We start from the raw sequence: 14,788 nt of genomic DNA, 5'->3' as shown, positions 1-14,788 counted from the left end.
TGTGGCCACCCTGGGCGAGAGGCAAGATAACACGGTGCAGAGCCTGCAAGGTAGGCTGCCTGCTCCAGGGCCAGGCGGAGTGCATGTCTCAGACAGATGATCCATGACTCCAGGAAAGCTGAGCTGAGAGTTTTGGAGGTGGTAGTGGAGGTGGGATTATTGCCTGGCCCCAACTATGTCAAGAAAACAGACCATAGATCACAAGTGAAACCAAGGATTTCAACAGTGGATACAAGCAGGACCCCAGGAGACCAGCACCCCCTGCCCTCCTTAGAAGTCCTCTAAATTGTTTCCTCCTGGAGATGCCATCTTGGGAAGAGGAGGTGGTGAACCATTGAGCCTGAGAAACAGCCGTGATGGACTTTGAACCTTCAATCTGACTATTGATCTGAAAGAGATATTTAAATTGAAAGAGACTCTGTTGAAGCAAGTGAAACTTTTAATTTGAAAGAGACTGAATTACCTTTAGCAAGTTTCAATGCTTCTCCTATCATCAGACATTTTGTGCTCATAAGAGTAATGAGTTATAAAACCTAAAGAAACCACATTTATCTTAAAATCTTTATTAGTGTACATGTTAAAATATGATTGGGTTCTCTCATTGAAATGTTGATTTTATTTGAATTCAATGAATGCCACTTCATTAGGTATTTTTAAAATCTTTTATGTATTTATTATGTTTGTTGCATCCAGTGGTATAATTGTTTGAATACAAAACTAAAGAAATTCAGGGACTTTCTCCCTAACATGCACTGTAATCGTTAAAACAGAAACAGAGAACTGTAGATTATGTTAGAATACAAGATTGTTATTTAGTATTTACCACAATTGCAAAATCAACTTGTCAAGGAAAGACAATTAGACTTCTTCAAATATCTTGATGTTTACATGTTTGATGGCTGTAATATACATGTAAATTGTGGAGTATGACATACAAAATATTATTGCTTTAAATATCATTATTGCTAGCCCCAGACAAAAAGAATTGCAAAACATAGCGAAGTGTATGTTTTTGTCACATAGCAGGCGTTTGCCTCCCATTCCTTTTCCTCAGTAGACAATAGGATAAAGGTCTAAAGCCTTGACTTCAGATTTGGAGTTGACAATCTGCACAATCCTTCTGCCCAAAGCCATGGGCGCCTTCCTGTGTAAGTGTGCGTGGGTGCGTGTGTGCGTGCCCCGCCTGCAGAGACTTAAGCTTTGGGATACAGAGTGACCGTGTCGTAGCCCTCTGGAGGCTTCGTGCGGGCTCTTGCGTGAGTTTCGCAGTACAGCTCCCCTTCTATGAAGAAGTAGCCCTTTTGCTTGAGGTTGAGGTTGCAGTCAGCACACACGAAGCACTCGGGGTGCCGGTACTTATCCCGTGCCTTCACCACTGCACCGCTGTTGGGGAAGAAAATGAGCTCAAGTTAAAAAACCACAGAGCAAAAATTGAGACAAAGGAGAGAACCCAACAGAGAAGGCAGGTGTTCTCTATTTCACAGTCAGGAAACAATGGCCTCCAGTTGTGAAAACATGCACAGCCGTGAAACTGTATGTAATTGTCATGGAGATCTAGGATATCCACAATAAGCCATCCCATGTTTCTCTCTGGTGTTGATGTGTGACTATGTTTCAGATTTTCAAACGAGTCCTTAATAGAAAATTTGTAGGATCCTACTTCATGATCTTTCCTCATCATTTCTTTGAAGAGGGAGACATGATGGAGACAAGACCAACCCCTCTGCAAAAGATTCTGCTTTTGACGGGGGTGGTCATCTACCCAATGAACAGTGTCTCTCTGATTGCTTTCCATCTGGGTGGTCCAGCCTTTATTCAATGGAGCAAGAGAAAACAGATCAAAGAGCAGAGATGGAATTCCTTTGGGGTGGGTGGACTAGCTTCTACTGTGAACAGTTTACTCCAGCTTAGGCACAATGATTGCTTCTGGTAACGTCAGGCACCGTTGTATTTTACTGAGGGCCTCTCTGCTCTGAGCTCCCTGCCCTGCTTTGACCTTTTGGTCCCACGTTCCTCCTCTTGCCCTAACCAGGTTTATCCCCCACTGCCCTCTTGGGATGTATCCTGGCTAACCGGACAGAGGACACGCCAGTGTGTGAATTCATGGCAGGGGAATGGAATAATGGGATGGGGATGTGCCCACATGGCACGAATGCCGTGAGGATGTCAGAATTATCTGGGTTGACTTGATCCTGAACTAGCAAGTGCAGTTATTTAAACATAAGGTCCCCACCGGGCGCGGCGGCTCACACCTGGAATTACTCGGGAGGCTGAGGTGGGCGAATCACCTGAGGTTAGGAGTTGGAGACCAGCCTGGACAACATGGTGAAACCTCCTCTTACCAAAAATACAAAAATTAGCCAGGTGTAGGGGTGGGCACCTGTAATCCCAGCTACTGGGTAGGCTGAGGCAGGAGAATCACTTGAACCCGGGAGGCAGAGGTTGCAGTGAGCCAAGATTGCGCCACTGCACTGCAGTCTGGGTGACAAAGCAAGGCTCTGTCTCCAAATAAATCCATAAATAAATAAATAAATAAATATTTCCTTGTAATAGAAGCTGACAGTAGTTTTTCAATATTTTGTTTCAAAATCTGTGTAACTTAAACTGGGTAAAGATAATGTATTTTAATTAATATCCTCATGCTGCCTTTATTTGTTTCCCTGTGTTTATACAGAGGAGGATACTATGTATACTGAATGTATACACTTACTAAAGACTAGACATTAACAGGGGTGGGGGAGTTTAAAGTGAAGTCATGATTCTTAGAAGTGACTTTTCAACATACATTTGGGACATTTTTTTTTCATGAGAGTATTCTGAAATTGTAAGTCAAAATTGCTGATTCATATGATGTGACAATTTGGAGGTATATCTAAGGAGTGACAGTCACAATGTGTTAAATGTTGGGGACCTATGTTTCAAGTTGATGAACAGAAATTTGGTTTTCATAATTGCCTTTAAAGTCTTAAAGTAGAAGAAATTAACTGTCGCCAAGCGGTATCGTAAATTCCAGGGTTAAAAATGAAACTTACACTATGCCACTCCCACATTTGTCACAGAGCGGCATCCTCTGTGCCCCGCCTGAACCGCCATGGACTTTCGTCACCGGAGCTCTCACACTCCGCGTTCCAGCCGGACGGTCATCTGAAAAACAAAGCGTTTCCATGTGTGGCTAGGGCACAGCTGGCTGCAGCTTGTGCTAAGCTTCTATTTTAAACTGTGCACTTTAGCCTTCAGTTGCATCTGCACTGTCATATTCCGAGCAGGACTGATGCAATCATAAGGGACGTTGTTCTGAAATAGGGCATTACAGAATGGAATTAGAGAAAACATTTATTTTGTTGTTGTGGTTGGAGGAAACTGTTATAAAACGCTCAAAGGAGCGGAGGGCATTATTTTTTATTGTGGCAAAATATACATAAAATTTACCATTTTCACCACGTTTAGGGGTGCAATTCAGTGACATTAGGTACATTCATAATGTTGTGCAAGCACTGTCCATATCCACCTCCAGAACCATTTCTTCACCTCACAGAAACTGTACCCATTAAACAGTAACTCCCTGTGCTCCTGCTCATAGCCCCTGGTAACTTCTATTCTGTTTTCTGTCTCTTGGATTTGCCTATTCTGGATCTCTCAAATAAATGGAATCATACAATATTTGCCTCTTTGTGTCTGGCTTCTTTCACTTCACATAGTGTTTTCAAAGTTCATTCATGGTGCACCATGTGTCAGAATTTAATTCCTTTTAAGACTGAAAAATATTTCATTGCATGTGTACACTACATTTTGCTGATCCATTCATCGTTTGATGGACATTGGGTGTTTCCCCTCTTTGGGCTACTGTGAATAAGATAAATGCTGGCATACAGGCTGGGCGCGGCGGCTCACGCCTGTAATCCCAGCACTCTGGGAGGCCGAGGTGGGTGGATCACGAGGTCAGGAGTTCGAGACCAGCCTGGCCAAGAGGTAAAATCCCGTCTCTACTAAAAATACAAAAATTAGCCAGGCATGGTGGCAGGTGCCTGTAATCCCAGCTACTCAGGAGGCTGAGGCAGGAGAATCACTTGAACCCATGAGGCAGAGGTTACAGTGAGCCAAGATGCACCACCCATTCTAGCCTGGGCAACAGAGCAAGACTCTGTCTCAAAAAAAGAAAAAGAAAAAGAATCTGTTTGAGTCCCTGCTTTCAAGTCTTTTGGGGTATATTCCTAGGAGTGGAGCTGCTGGATCACATGGTAATTCTGTGTTTAACTTTTCCAGGAGCTGCCATACTCCGCCAGGGTGGCTGCTCCATGTTACCTTCCCCTCAGTAATGCACAGGGTTCCCATTTCTCCATATCCTCACCAATACTTGTTATTCTCCATGTTTTCTATAGTAGCCATCCTAATGGGACATTTTGCATTTTTGTGTGGCTTTTAAAGGACAGTCCGTATCTTTTGGACATGGAGAAGCATAGGTCAGGGCAGCAGCCCTGAAGATGACGGGAGTGGGCTGGAGACCCGGGTCTGCGGCTCACTGGCTGTGTGGCCTTTCACAAGGCCACCTGCCCATCCCTTGCCTCTCACTTGCTAAGTAGGGCAAATAATAGGCTCACCTCCCCAAGTTCCTGTGAGGATTAAATGATAATGTGTGCAAAATACTTTTCACAGAACATGGAACATAGTTAGGGTTTGTTAGAGTGTTGTTTAGTTTTTGATGATGGTGATACTCCAGAGTGTAGGGGGAGGCTGAGAAGTTTGACAATATTTGTTTAAAACGATATCTCATGACTTGTAAGCTGAGTTAGCCCTTGACAACCATTAATGCAATTTGTCTTTGGTGTCCTTTTATGACTTCAGTTGGTGGCTACTTGGACATGTCCTGGAATCTCCTTTTTTAAACTAGGCACCATCCGTACCCTATCCTTCTGAGCAAAAATTCATTTGGCTCCCAATTAAAACCAAGTTTTAGACTTTCATTCCCAGTATGTTTGCTGTCCTCCCCGTCCCGCCGCCTGCAGTGGCCTCTATCAATACGTTTCAGCAGGTGTCAGCGGCTGCTCACCAGAGCCATCGTCCACCATTCCCTGGAGCACTCTGAAGGAGCCTGACTGGCGAGGCTGTGTGGGCTCATTCCGATTGTCGTGGAGCATCCGGTACACGTCCGACTCGGGGGGCACCGAGGCTGTGGGCTCGCTGAAACACAGGCACAGCGGGGAGCATCGTCAGGTGCTGGGAGGCACCAGATGTGCAAGAGGCCACAGACATCAATACTCAGCCATTACTCTATGCACAGCCACTCCTGAACAGAGGTCTAGTATTTTCAAGTGAATCTCTAGTATAGTTAAAAGCATAATGTGAATTCACATGGCTGCCTTGGAAATGTCATTGAACAACAAATCGGGGAGTTGCATCCACACTCCTCCACTTGGCAAAATACTTTGGAAGGAAACTAAAAGATAATTGTCAGGAAATAGTAATTAAGAAAAACAAGACTCGAGTCTGATGGATATATAATGATAGATGTGAACAAAATTAACTTTTCCCAGAGAAAAGGCAATATACACATGATGGAAAGTGCAGCAGTAAGCACTCAGTTAGATTATTCTCAGTCATCAAACTGTCAGTAAAATTCAGATTTACTTTTGATATTAAACAAAAGGTATAGGGTTTAATATGTTTTTAGTTTTAAGGCTAATTTGTTAACCCCTGGAAATAATAAGGGTATCATTTTACTTGTAAATTCTAGAAATGTAACTTCTCAGGGTTTGAAAGCCTGCAATGTAGAAACTTATATTTTTATATCTGCTGTAATTGACTGCACTGTCTTTTAAAAATAGCCATATTAAAATTCATTTACAATAATGACAGCAGCTTTATTTTAACATGCTTTCTACAAATATATTCATAATGGACAATAAAGAATTTTATCATAATACTATATGTTAAACACTAAAAACTTTATTATTTTATATCATTTTATTGCATTATCTAGAAAACATACTATCTGTAATATTTTTATTACCTATGTCATATTTGCAAATGGCTTTGAGATATCTTACACTATTATTAATTCAATGTGTTCATCCCAAGAGATAGCTTTGGGATATCAATATTTAACACTCTTACACATTATAATAATTTAATTTATAAATAGTGATTCTGTAATAGTGAAAGCAGCAATAAGATTTTATCCTATAATAAATCTTTTTAATCAAAATCTTTAGGGCAAAATTACTGTGAACAAAGAGTTATAACAAAGAAAAAATGAGTCAAAAAAGACCAGCAAAAATTCAATATCTACATTAATAGCCTGAGGGTATTCACCCAAAAGCCTTCATCTACAATAAACATTTTAAATGGGTAAATAATGACCTCTCCACAAGCTCTATCAGAAGAGAGAAGACTCATCTCATAACATTCCTGTAAACCTTCCACCTCCTTCCTAATTTTTGATCCCTACTAGGTCATAAACAACTTTGAGAAGTATTACACCAGATATTTGTAAAGTACACTGTAGCTTCTGAGAGACATACACATTTGGTCCTGACAGGATTTCATTTTATTGCCATCTGACACATAAAGCTCTACTTAGATAATTCCCCAAATCACCCTTATCATCAAGCCTAGATATTTGCAATAAATCCTTAGTATTTTTAAAAAGCTTTTCACATCGCTTTCTTTCCATTAAGACAATGTTAAAAGACACCGGTAAAGCTGACACTGCCCACGTGTTTAGTTAACATGCCCATGGTTCAAAAAGACTCGTATTACCTCATCAAAGGTGTTTCCCCTAGGGCTGTTGAAACCTGACCCTGAAGTGTTTCCATAATATTGTCATCTGAGTACAACTGCATAGGTGTATTAAACTGAGCATGTACAATCTTCACACCAGGAAGTTCCATTTCCAAAGGAATGTTAGGGGCCAGCTTAGCCGCCACTTTCAAGTCACCTGGGCAAATGGTACTAACAGTACTGACAGAAGAAGGGGTGCTGCGTCCACTGGCACAGTCAATCCCGGAGGGAGTACTGCATCCACTGTGTTAATGACCACGTTACACAGAGATGGCACAGGGAGCCAGACAGTCCAGACAGGAGAACACAGAGAACAGGGACAGAGAGGTTAAAAGGAATTGAAGACAAAAGTGAGAGGTGAATTACATCAAAATAAAACCAAATCTTGATTTGTCGCTAGAATTTATTTAACAAGGGAAGATGTTGAAAAATTCGTGATTGAAAAAAGTTTAATAAAATTAAAAGGTACAGGTGATACTGCATTTTTTGGCTCTGTTCTACTAGGCAATGTGTAAGTTGAGGGTTACATGTAGAAGAGTTGTAGATGAAGTAAGTAGAAAATTTGCAGCTATCCTCACTTTTTAAAAATAGGCCAAAGACTTTAAAACTGGTCAACATCACAGACAAATGATGAAGGAAAATTACATTGGCTGGACATCCTTTTACATTTCTCAAGTGTAACATTTAAAATTAAAGTTTTAGTGAACACCAAATATGCAGCATGAAGATGAAATCACATATTTGGGCTCAACATTTCAAAATCAGAAGTATATTTCAGTAATACAGTTGAGCTTTAATTAAATAGTAATTGGTAACTTACAGGTTTTATGGTAAAGATTATGTTTGAAGGCTATCTTGTAAATATTTTGTTACTATTTTAATATTTGCTATTTTTACTCTTTAATTCTGTGAGGAGTACACTTTAAGACAGCTGTTCAGTGGTTTAATACAAGCCCTAGAAAAAACCAATAAATGCTTGTCACCTTGATATTCACGATTAGAGGAGAAATAAAGTGGTCTTTCACTCTTTTGATGCTTATATTTCTTACATAGCTATTTTATGCACAATTTCAGAAGCACACATCTATCCCATGCATATTTCCCTTTTCCTTTTAAAGATGCATTTCAGGGACTTATGAAAACAGCAAAGCCCAGTCATGCAAATTGAAGAACTAGGGAGATTTCACATTCTATCTGGAAACTGGATAGGGGTCAGTTAACAACTGACATGCTAGTGACTAAAAAGTCCATTTTCCCACGTGCATGAGAGATACCAAGAGATTTCTGTAAAAAAAGCATAGTCATTTAAGACAAAGCAAAAAGAAATATTAGTAGTAATATAAACATCTATCATACTTTCCAGTTAGTGTTGGCGTAAGCTCAAGACAGAGAATGGATGTATATGGTGTGTTTACCTCTAAGTTCAGATTGTCTCTGGTCTCAAGTATGGCCCCATAGCTGCATTTACTCTCTAGAGGTATTAATGCTAACTTCAGCCCATATAAAGATAAGAAACCAAAATGATATTGAGCAGGAACTTTTTCCACTCCAGCAATGTTGCAGCCTGATTAGTCTGGAGAACTCATGTCGCTAAATGCGTTTAAATTTTTTTTTTTGTCTTGTGTTATCCAATTTAACTACCTACATAACCTAAACCAGAGAGGTGAATGTGAGCTTGCTCCTTCACTTCCTGCCTTTTGAGAACCTATTGAAAACCCAACCTGTACAATGTTTAGATCACATACCAAAATGTCAAGTGGGCTATTCACCATTTTTGTAGGGTCTATACTGGCTCTTGAAATGGACTTCAGCTGGTAAAAGAATATGAGGACTTTTTCAGTTGCAGTGCAGTTTAGTCAGGATCACGTGGATTTAACCTGAGTGTAATGAAGCTTACGAAATCAGTTTAGGGATTTGAAACAGAGTTAAATCTTGGGAGACTTCGGCCTCCCAGTAATGAACCTACTCAACTAGCATTTATAACTACTCTCCCCCTACTGTGTGCCAGACATAGTGCCCGTACTGGGCAGATAAACTATGATCAATTTAGAACTTACAGTTGTGCCATGTTTTATAGTAGTTATCAGTAATATTTTTCTGCTATAAATGTATAACTTTTGCCTCCTCCAAAACTTAACTACCGATAGCCCACTGTTGAACAGAAGTTTTACAGATAAACAGTCTATTAACACTTAAATAGACTACTATCTATGTATATTTTGTACATTCATGGTAAATCTTTTTCTTAATTTTTTTGATATTTCAAGGCTACAGTTAGTGACTTTTTTCAAATTGTCGCAAATCTCCAAAAATGTTTCCAATATATTTATTGGAAAAAAAATCCACATATAAGTGAACTTGCACAGTTTAAACCCATGTTCTGAGGGTCAACAGTACATGCATGTTTGTGCACTATGTAATTTTAGTTGAGCCTGCATTCCTAGTTCCTTTATCAGGCCCATGTCTATTAAATAAATGAGAAATGAATGCTAAGCAAACGAGGATGAACTTTTATACATTTCTGGGCCAGTTTAAAAAGATCTTTTAAACTGATCCTTTAAGTAAACGAGTTTTCATGGATTCCAGTCACTGTGGATATCACCAGGGATATATCATCATGGGTCACCGTGACTTGCTCCTGATGACCTGGAAAGGTAGGTGCTGATGAGATTTTCTGAGACTGACTTAGTGACTTGGCAAGGCCACTCGTGAGGTTGATAATGCAGTCAATTGCTTCATGCCCAGGCACATCATTTGACAGACTGCTAATTTCTCTGGGGTGTGTACAGACATTTTGGGGCCTACTTCTGGAAGCAACTTGTCCAAAAACCGCTCATAGGATTGTATTTTATCACTTGGATCTAAAATACCTTACATATGTATTTAATCGTAGCTTTAACCTTAAAAATTTTATATATTTGCAATATGAAAACACCAGTCTTTTAAAAGGCTTCAGTCATGATGAAATAATCAAAAGAACCATAGCTAATAGTAAAATCCCAGGGAAATTAAGCTGTTAACAATTTAGCATGTCCAACTGACTTTTTTTTTTTTTTTTTTTTTTTTTTTGAGACAGAGTCTCACTGTGTTACCCAGGCTGGAGTACAGTGACGTGATCTCGGCTCACCGCAACCTCTGCCTCCTGGCTTCAGGTGATTCTCATGCCTCAGCCTCCTGAATAGCTGCAATTACAGGCGTGCACCACCATGCCTGGCTAATTTTTCTATTTTTAGTAGAGATGGGGTTTCATCACATTGGCCAGGCTGGTCTCAAACTCCTGACCTCAGGTGATCTGCTCACCTTGGTCTCCCAAAGTTCTGGGACTACAAGTGTGAGCCACCATGCCCAGCACTAGCATGTTCAACTTACTTTTGATTAAAGAAGTTCATAACGGTGTAGTTATAGGTGACTATAGTTAACAACAATTATTTATATATTTCAAAATAACTAGAGGAGTGGATGTGGAATGTTCCAAAGCACAAAGAAAGTGACTGCTCGAGGTGATGGATACCCCAATTACCCTGATTTGATCATTACACATTGTATGCATGTATCAAAACAGCACATGTACCCCATAAACATGTACAAGTAGTATGCACCCAAACAAAAACTACATTTGTTTTAAAAGTTAAAAACAAATGTAGTTGTAGGTTGGTATGCAGCCACTTACAATTCCACCTTGATGAAGAATAGTTTGGTGGGAACAAAAAATTCAGAAGTTACAGCAAATAGTGAGGAGGCACAGGAAGAGAAGAAGGATGTTGGGGGCACTCTTTAACAATTCTTTTTTTTTTGGAGACGGGGTCTCACACCGTTGTCCGGGCTGGAGTGCAGTGTCATGATCTCAGCTCACTACAATCTCCACCTCCCGGGTTCAAGCAATTCTCCTGCCTCAGCCTCCTAAGTAGCTGGGACTACAGGTGCCCGCCACCACGCTCAGCTAATTTTTTGTATTTTTAGTAGAGATGAGGTTTCACCATGTTGGTCAGGATGGTCTCAAACTCCTGACCTCGTGATTCACCCACCTCTGTCTCCCAAAGTGCTGGGATTACAGGTGTGAGCCACCACACCAGGCCTCATAGTTCTTTAAGATTTGTGCACTGGCATCTGTTTTTTAAGCAAATCCCCTCATTTCTGTTTCTCTCCTCCTCTCTTCCAAATTCAGCTATATTAAAAGGTGTTATCTTCAAATGACATTATGAGTGGCTTGTCATTATCCCCATGTTTAAGTTAAAATGAAAAATTTTTTTAAACGGGATTATATACCTAGGATTCTCTGAGTTTCCTGACTTTTTATACAATGGAATGTCACAGGTTTTTAGTAAAGGCAGGATACGTGTTACTCTAACATATCACTTTATGCAGCCTTCTGAAGCCCTAGAGCTGGTGTGGGTGGACTCAGTCACACTAACCTGAAAAGAACGCAAGTTATTCATTTTACTGTGCTTCTTTGGGAAGTTGTATATATTCAACAGTAAAATATCGTATCATTTTAACTTTAAATCCTGTGTTTTGTTATTGGGATTGGGCTGGGGTGGGGAAGCTGTTGAAAGTGGAGAAACAGAAAAGATGCAGATGAGAACAGAATGGGAACGAGGGAACACACAGGGAGGCCGGAGAGGAAACAGAGCTGCCAGCATCGGGAGCGAACGGCTCCGGACTCTCGCCGCTCGCTGGGGAAATGGTGTGCACCCTCAGGATTTGATTCCTTTATGCAGTAAGCATTTATTGGACGTTTATTTTGTCTGTTTGTAGATGGTCGCTTGTTGAGCATTTATTCTGTCTCATTTCTAGGTGCTGGGGGTATAATGTTGAGCCAGTCAGATCAGGTCCCTGCAGACAATGAGCTCACGTTCTAGGGAAGGAAGATACGGAGCAAGATGGTTGCCTTCTTCACGCCTTTCTCCCGCTCCTCCAGTCCAGGGCTCCTCCCTGGATCTGATATCACAAGAATTGTCCAGCATGTTTTGAGACAATCACCTGGCTCTGCCTGTAGCTTACTGCAAGGTCTGGACATGGAAATCATACAGAAGGGATGACCCCCTCTCCACAGCCTATGGCAGGAGTCATAAGCTTGGGTGTCTAGAGGGGCCAGGAGGTCACACGTGTATGAAAATGGGCCGCATCTCATACACTTAAGAGTGATGTGCATTTTGACAAGATGGTGAGTTTCAATGTTCTGTCTAAAGGCACTTACATTCTTTTTTATTAACAAACAGGTTAAATAGAACATGCCTGTGAAATAAATCCACCCATGGGCCACCAGTTTGCAACAGCTGCGGTAAATCACATTCAGTGTTCCTGTCAGAATCAATCCAATCCAACCACCAGCTTCCTTCCTGTGGGCTGACCAGCTTGGCTGAGGTCGGAAGGATGGAACTGAAGTTTCCTGAAGTCACTGTTTCCTGATTTGGCAATACACGGCATTATTTTCTTTCCCCTTAGGTTGGAGTTCAATTTCTAGAGAAGATATTTGAAAAGGATGACCTGAAGATGATCAGTTTCTCTACTGAGAGACGAGAAGGAAGAGCTTGCTCCTTCTCATTCTGTCTTGTTCACCTGATCCCTTGCTCCTAACCGGGGCTGGTTTCCACGCCTGCTCCCGCTGGCAGGGCTTTCCTGACCTGGGATAGATACACCGACTGCCCGACTCAAAGGTCATGGTATTCTGGATGGGGTCCCCAGAGCCTCAGGGGTGTTCGCTATAAATACACTTGGTGATTGCATAAAATTTCACAGCTCTGTAATCTTGTCAATATTTACTCTTGGAAATGAAAGTTATTTGGCTTCTGTACTCTGCTAAGTGAGTTTGTTTCTTTTTGCTTTTGAAACAAGCTTCGCAATGAGAAAAGCCACTGCAAACATCTACAAGTTACTTTTCTCGATGATTAGTAAGAACTGATTTAAGAAGCATGCACTGCAAACTTCACAATCTCAGAGCATATGACCTGCTTCGGCCCGGGATTATGAAAGGTTTGGGCCGAATATTGTGCTTGTGTTCAAAGTAGTTCACATCCTGTAAAAACAAAGTGTTAAAAAGGCCCCTCAGTGGAAGACGAATTCTTTTTCAGATAAGATTAAACGAACGATAATTGTACAGAGAGGATTATTTACCACCAACTATTGTCATAACTAGCAAAGGTGATGACGGAACCAGGACGATCTCTTCTTTTCAACCATCTATCCATTAAATGGTCAGGCACTGGCGGACCGGGCCCCACAGCAATTAGAAACATGTTTTAGATACTTGTCTTTGAAAGAGAAATCTGATAGTGCCTTCAGGAAAGTAAAAATAAAACAGCAAGAGCTGGACTTTTGAAAAGAAAAGAAACCATACTATTACTGTTAGGTACACTGTGGCCAGAGCAGAGTCGGATACTTACTTTTGAGGTGAACTAGGAATGAGACCCCGCAGCTGTCCATGAAGCGCATCTTGTATATTGCTAGTTGAATAGAGCCCAATTGGTGAGTTATAGGAAGCGCTCACTACCTGTCTTTTGTCATCAATGTTTGCAGCTGCAACAAAAGGCTGGGCCCTTCTGTTGTGCGCAGTACCAATGGGTTTGAATTCCTGTACAATGGCAGACAAAATACACAGAGCCACACAGCGCACAAGAAAGCCATTAGTGAGCGAAACCAACAGCATCACTACTGTTAATAAAGGCATCTTTACCCACGACGAGATTGATGGAAAGATTAGAGGAGGAGTTAGCCATACACTTTTCCATGGTTTTCTCTGAACTGTACATGTGCTATATTCACTGATCAAATGTTAAGGTGAAAAGGAACGGACTTTATTTAAAATATTATAAAATAATTTAAACATTGCGTCTCTTATCTGTCCCTGACTTCTTTATCTATAGCTTTAAGAAATTCTAATGACTCGTTTGAATGCAGACATTTTGTGTCAGAAATGGGATTTTTGGCTTGAAAATTATACTTAACATTTTCTCAAGTAGAATTTACATATAGTTTCTCTTCTATTGATATATTGATAAACTCCCATTTTGAGAAATGAGGGAACAAAACAAGGAGAATGAGCATTTATGAATAACTACACTGAATCATTTAAACTAAGCCAGGTAAAGACTTGTTTTTAAAAACGTCTTAAAAAAAGTTCTTAACTTGGATTAAGCTATAATCTTAATTTTAGAAAAAACAACTGAAAGACTCTTTTTACGAAAGAAGGAATAGCATATACACAACCACCCCCCCCTTTTGTATTGCGATGATTTCATGTTGTGTGTTTGAAGACCTCTTCATGTTTACTCTAGTCCCCAAAAGACTAAAGTCAGTAATTCAGAGAGAAAATGTGTGTGATTCACAGGAGGATTTTCACTTTATTCCTTGGGAAAAGGACCAAACAGCAAAGTCCTCAACCCTGAGTTTGAAACATGTCTGAATGATCTGAAATCCTATGTTATTTTTTTAATGTGGTAATCATGTTTTCCAGATTTTATACAGATTTATAATTTTGTAAAGCCTTTACAACATTTTTCTTCTAAGCAACAGAAGAAAACCAAAAGGGAATATGCTCAATTACAGGTCACTGATTCTCTTTCCAAATCTTTTTTTTTTTTTTAATATTTATTTATTTATTTATGAGACAGAGTTTCACTCTTGCCACCCAGGCTGGAGTGCAATAGTGCAATCTCGGCTCACTGCAACCTCCTCCTCCCTGGTTCAAGTGATTCTTCTGCCTCAGCCTCCCGAGTAGCTGGGATTACAGGTGTGCGCCACCAGGCCCAGCTAATTTTTGTATTTTTCGTAGAGATGGGGTTTCACCATGTTGGCCAGGCTGGTCTCGAACTCCTGAACTCAGGTGATCCACTTGCCTCGGCTTCCCAGAGTGCTGGGATTATAGGCATAAGCCACTGTGCCTGGCCCCAAATCTTTCTATTTGGCAGAATTAGTGAGATAAATCTTTCTAACACTATTTTCCCTTACACATTCACATCAACTTCATTTACTTTTGTGAACGTGGCACCGGTGTTCCAGATTTGAAATCGTA

General features: G+C 40.5%; 1 protein-coding gene across 1 annotated transcript in view; it reads right to left on the bottom strand.

Moving 5' to 3' along the window:
- Nucleotides 1-656: 656 nt before the first annotated feature.
- The window catches only part of PDLIM3 (PDZ and LIM domain 3), a 28,571-nt gene continuing 14,439 nt past the window's right edge, over nt 657-14,788 (bottom strand). The window contains exons 4-8 of the mRNA XM_011959791.1: nt 12,726-12,793; nt 6,757-7,020; nt 5,048-5,178; nt 3,033-3,144; nt 657-1,383 (exon numbers count right to left, since the gene is read on the bottom strand). Coding sequence (XP_011815181.1) covers nt 1,194-1,383; nt 3,033-3,144; nt 5,048-5,178; nt 6,757-7,020; nt 12,726-12,793 — 765 coding nt within the window. The 3' untranslated portion in view covers nt 657-1,193. The remainder of the gene's footprint in view (nt 1,384-3,032; nt 3,145-5,047; nt 5,179-6,756; nt 7,021-12,725; nt 12,794-14,788) is intronic.

Source organism: Colobus angolensis, unplaced genomic scaffold (genome assembly GCF_000951035.1).
Source record: "Colobus angolensis palliatus isolate OR3802 unplaced genomic scaffold, Cang.pa_1.0 Scaffold5, whole genome shotgun sequence".
Lineage (NCBI taxonomy): Eukaryota > Metazoa > Chordata > Mammalia > Primates > Cercopithecidae > Colobus > Colobus angolensis.
This window is presented reverse-complemented; position numbering and strand designations above follow the sequence as displayed.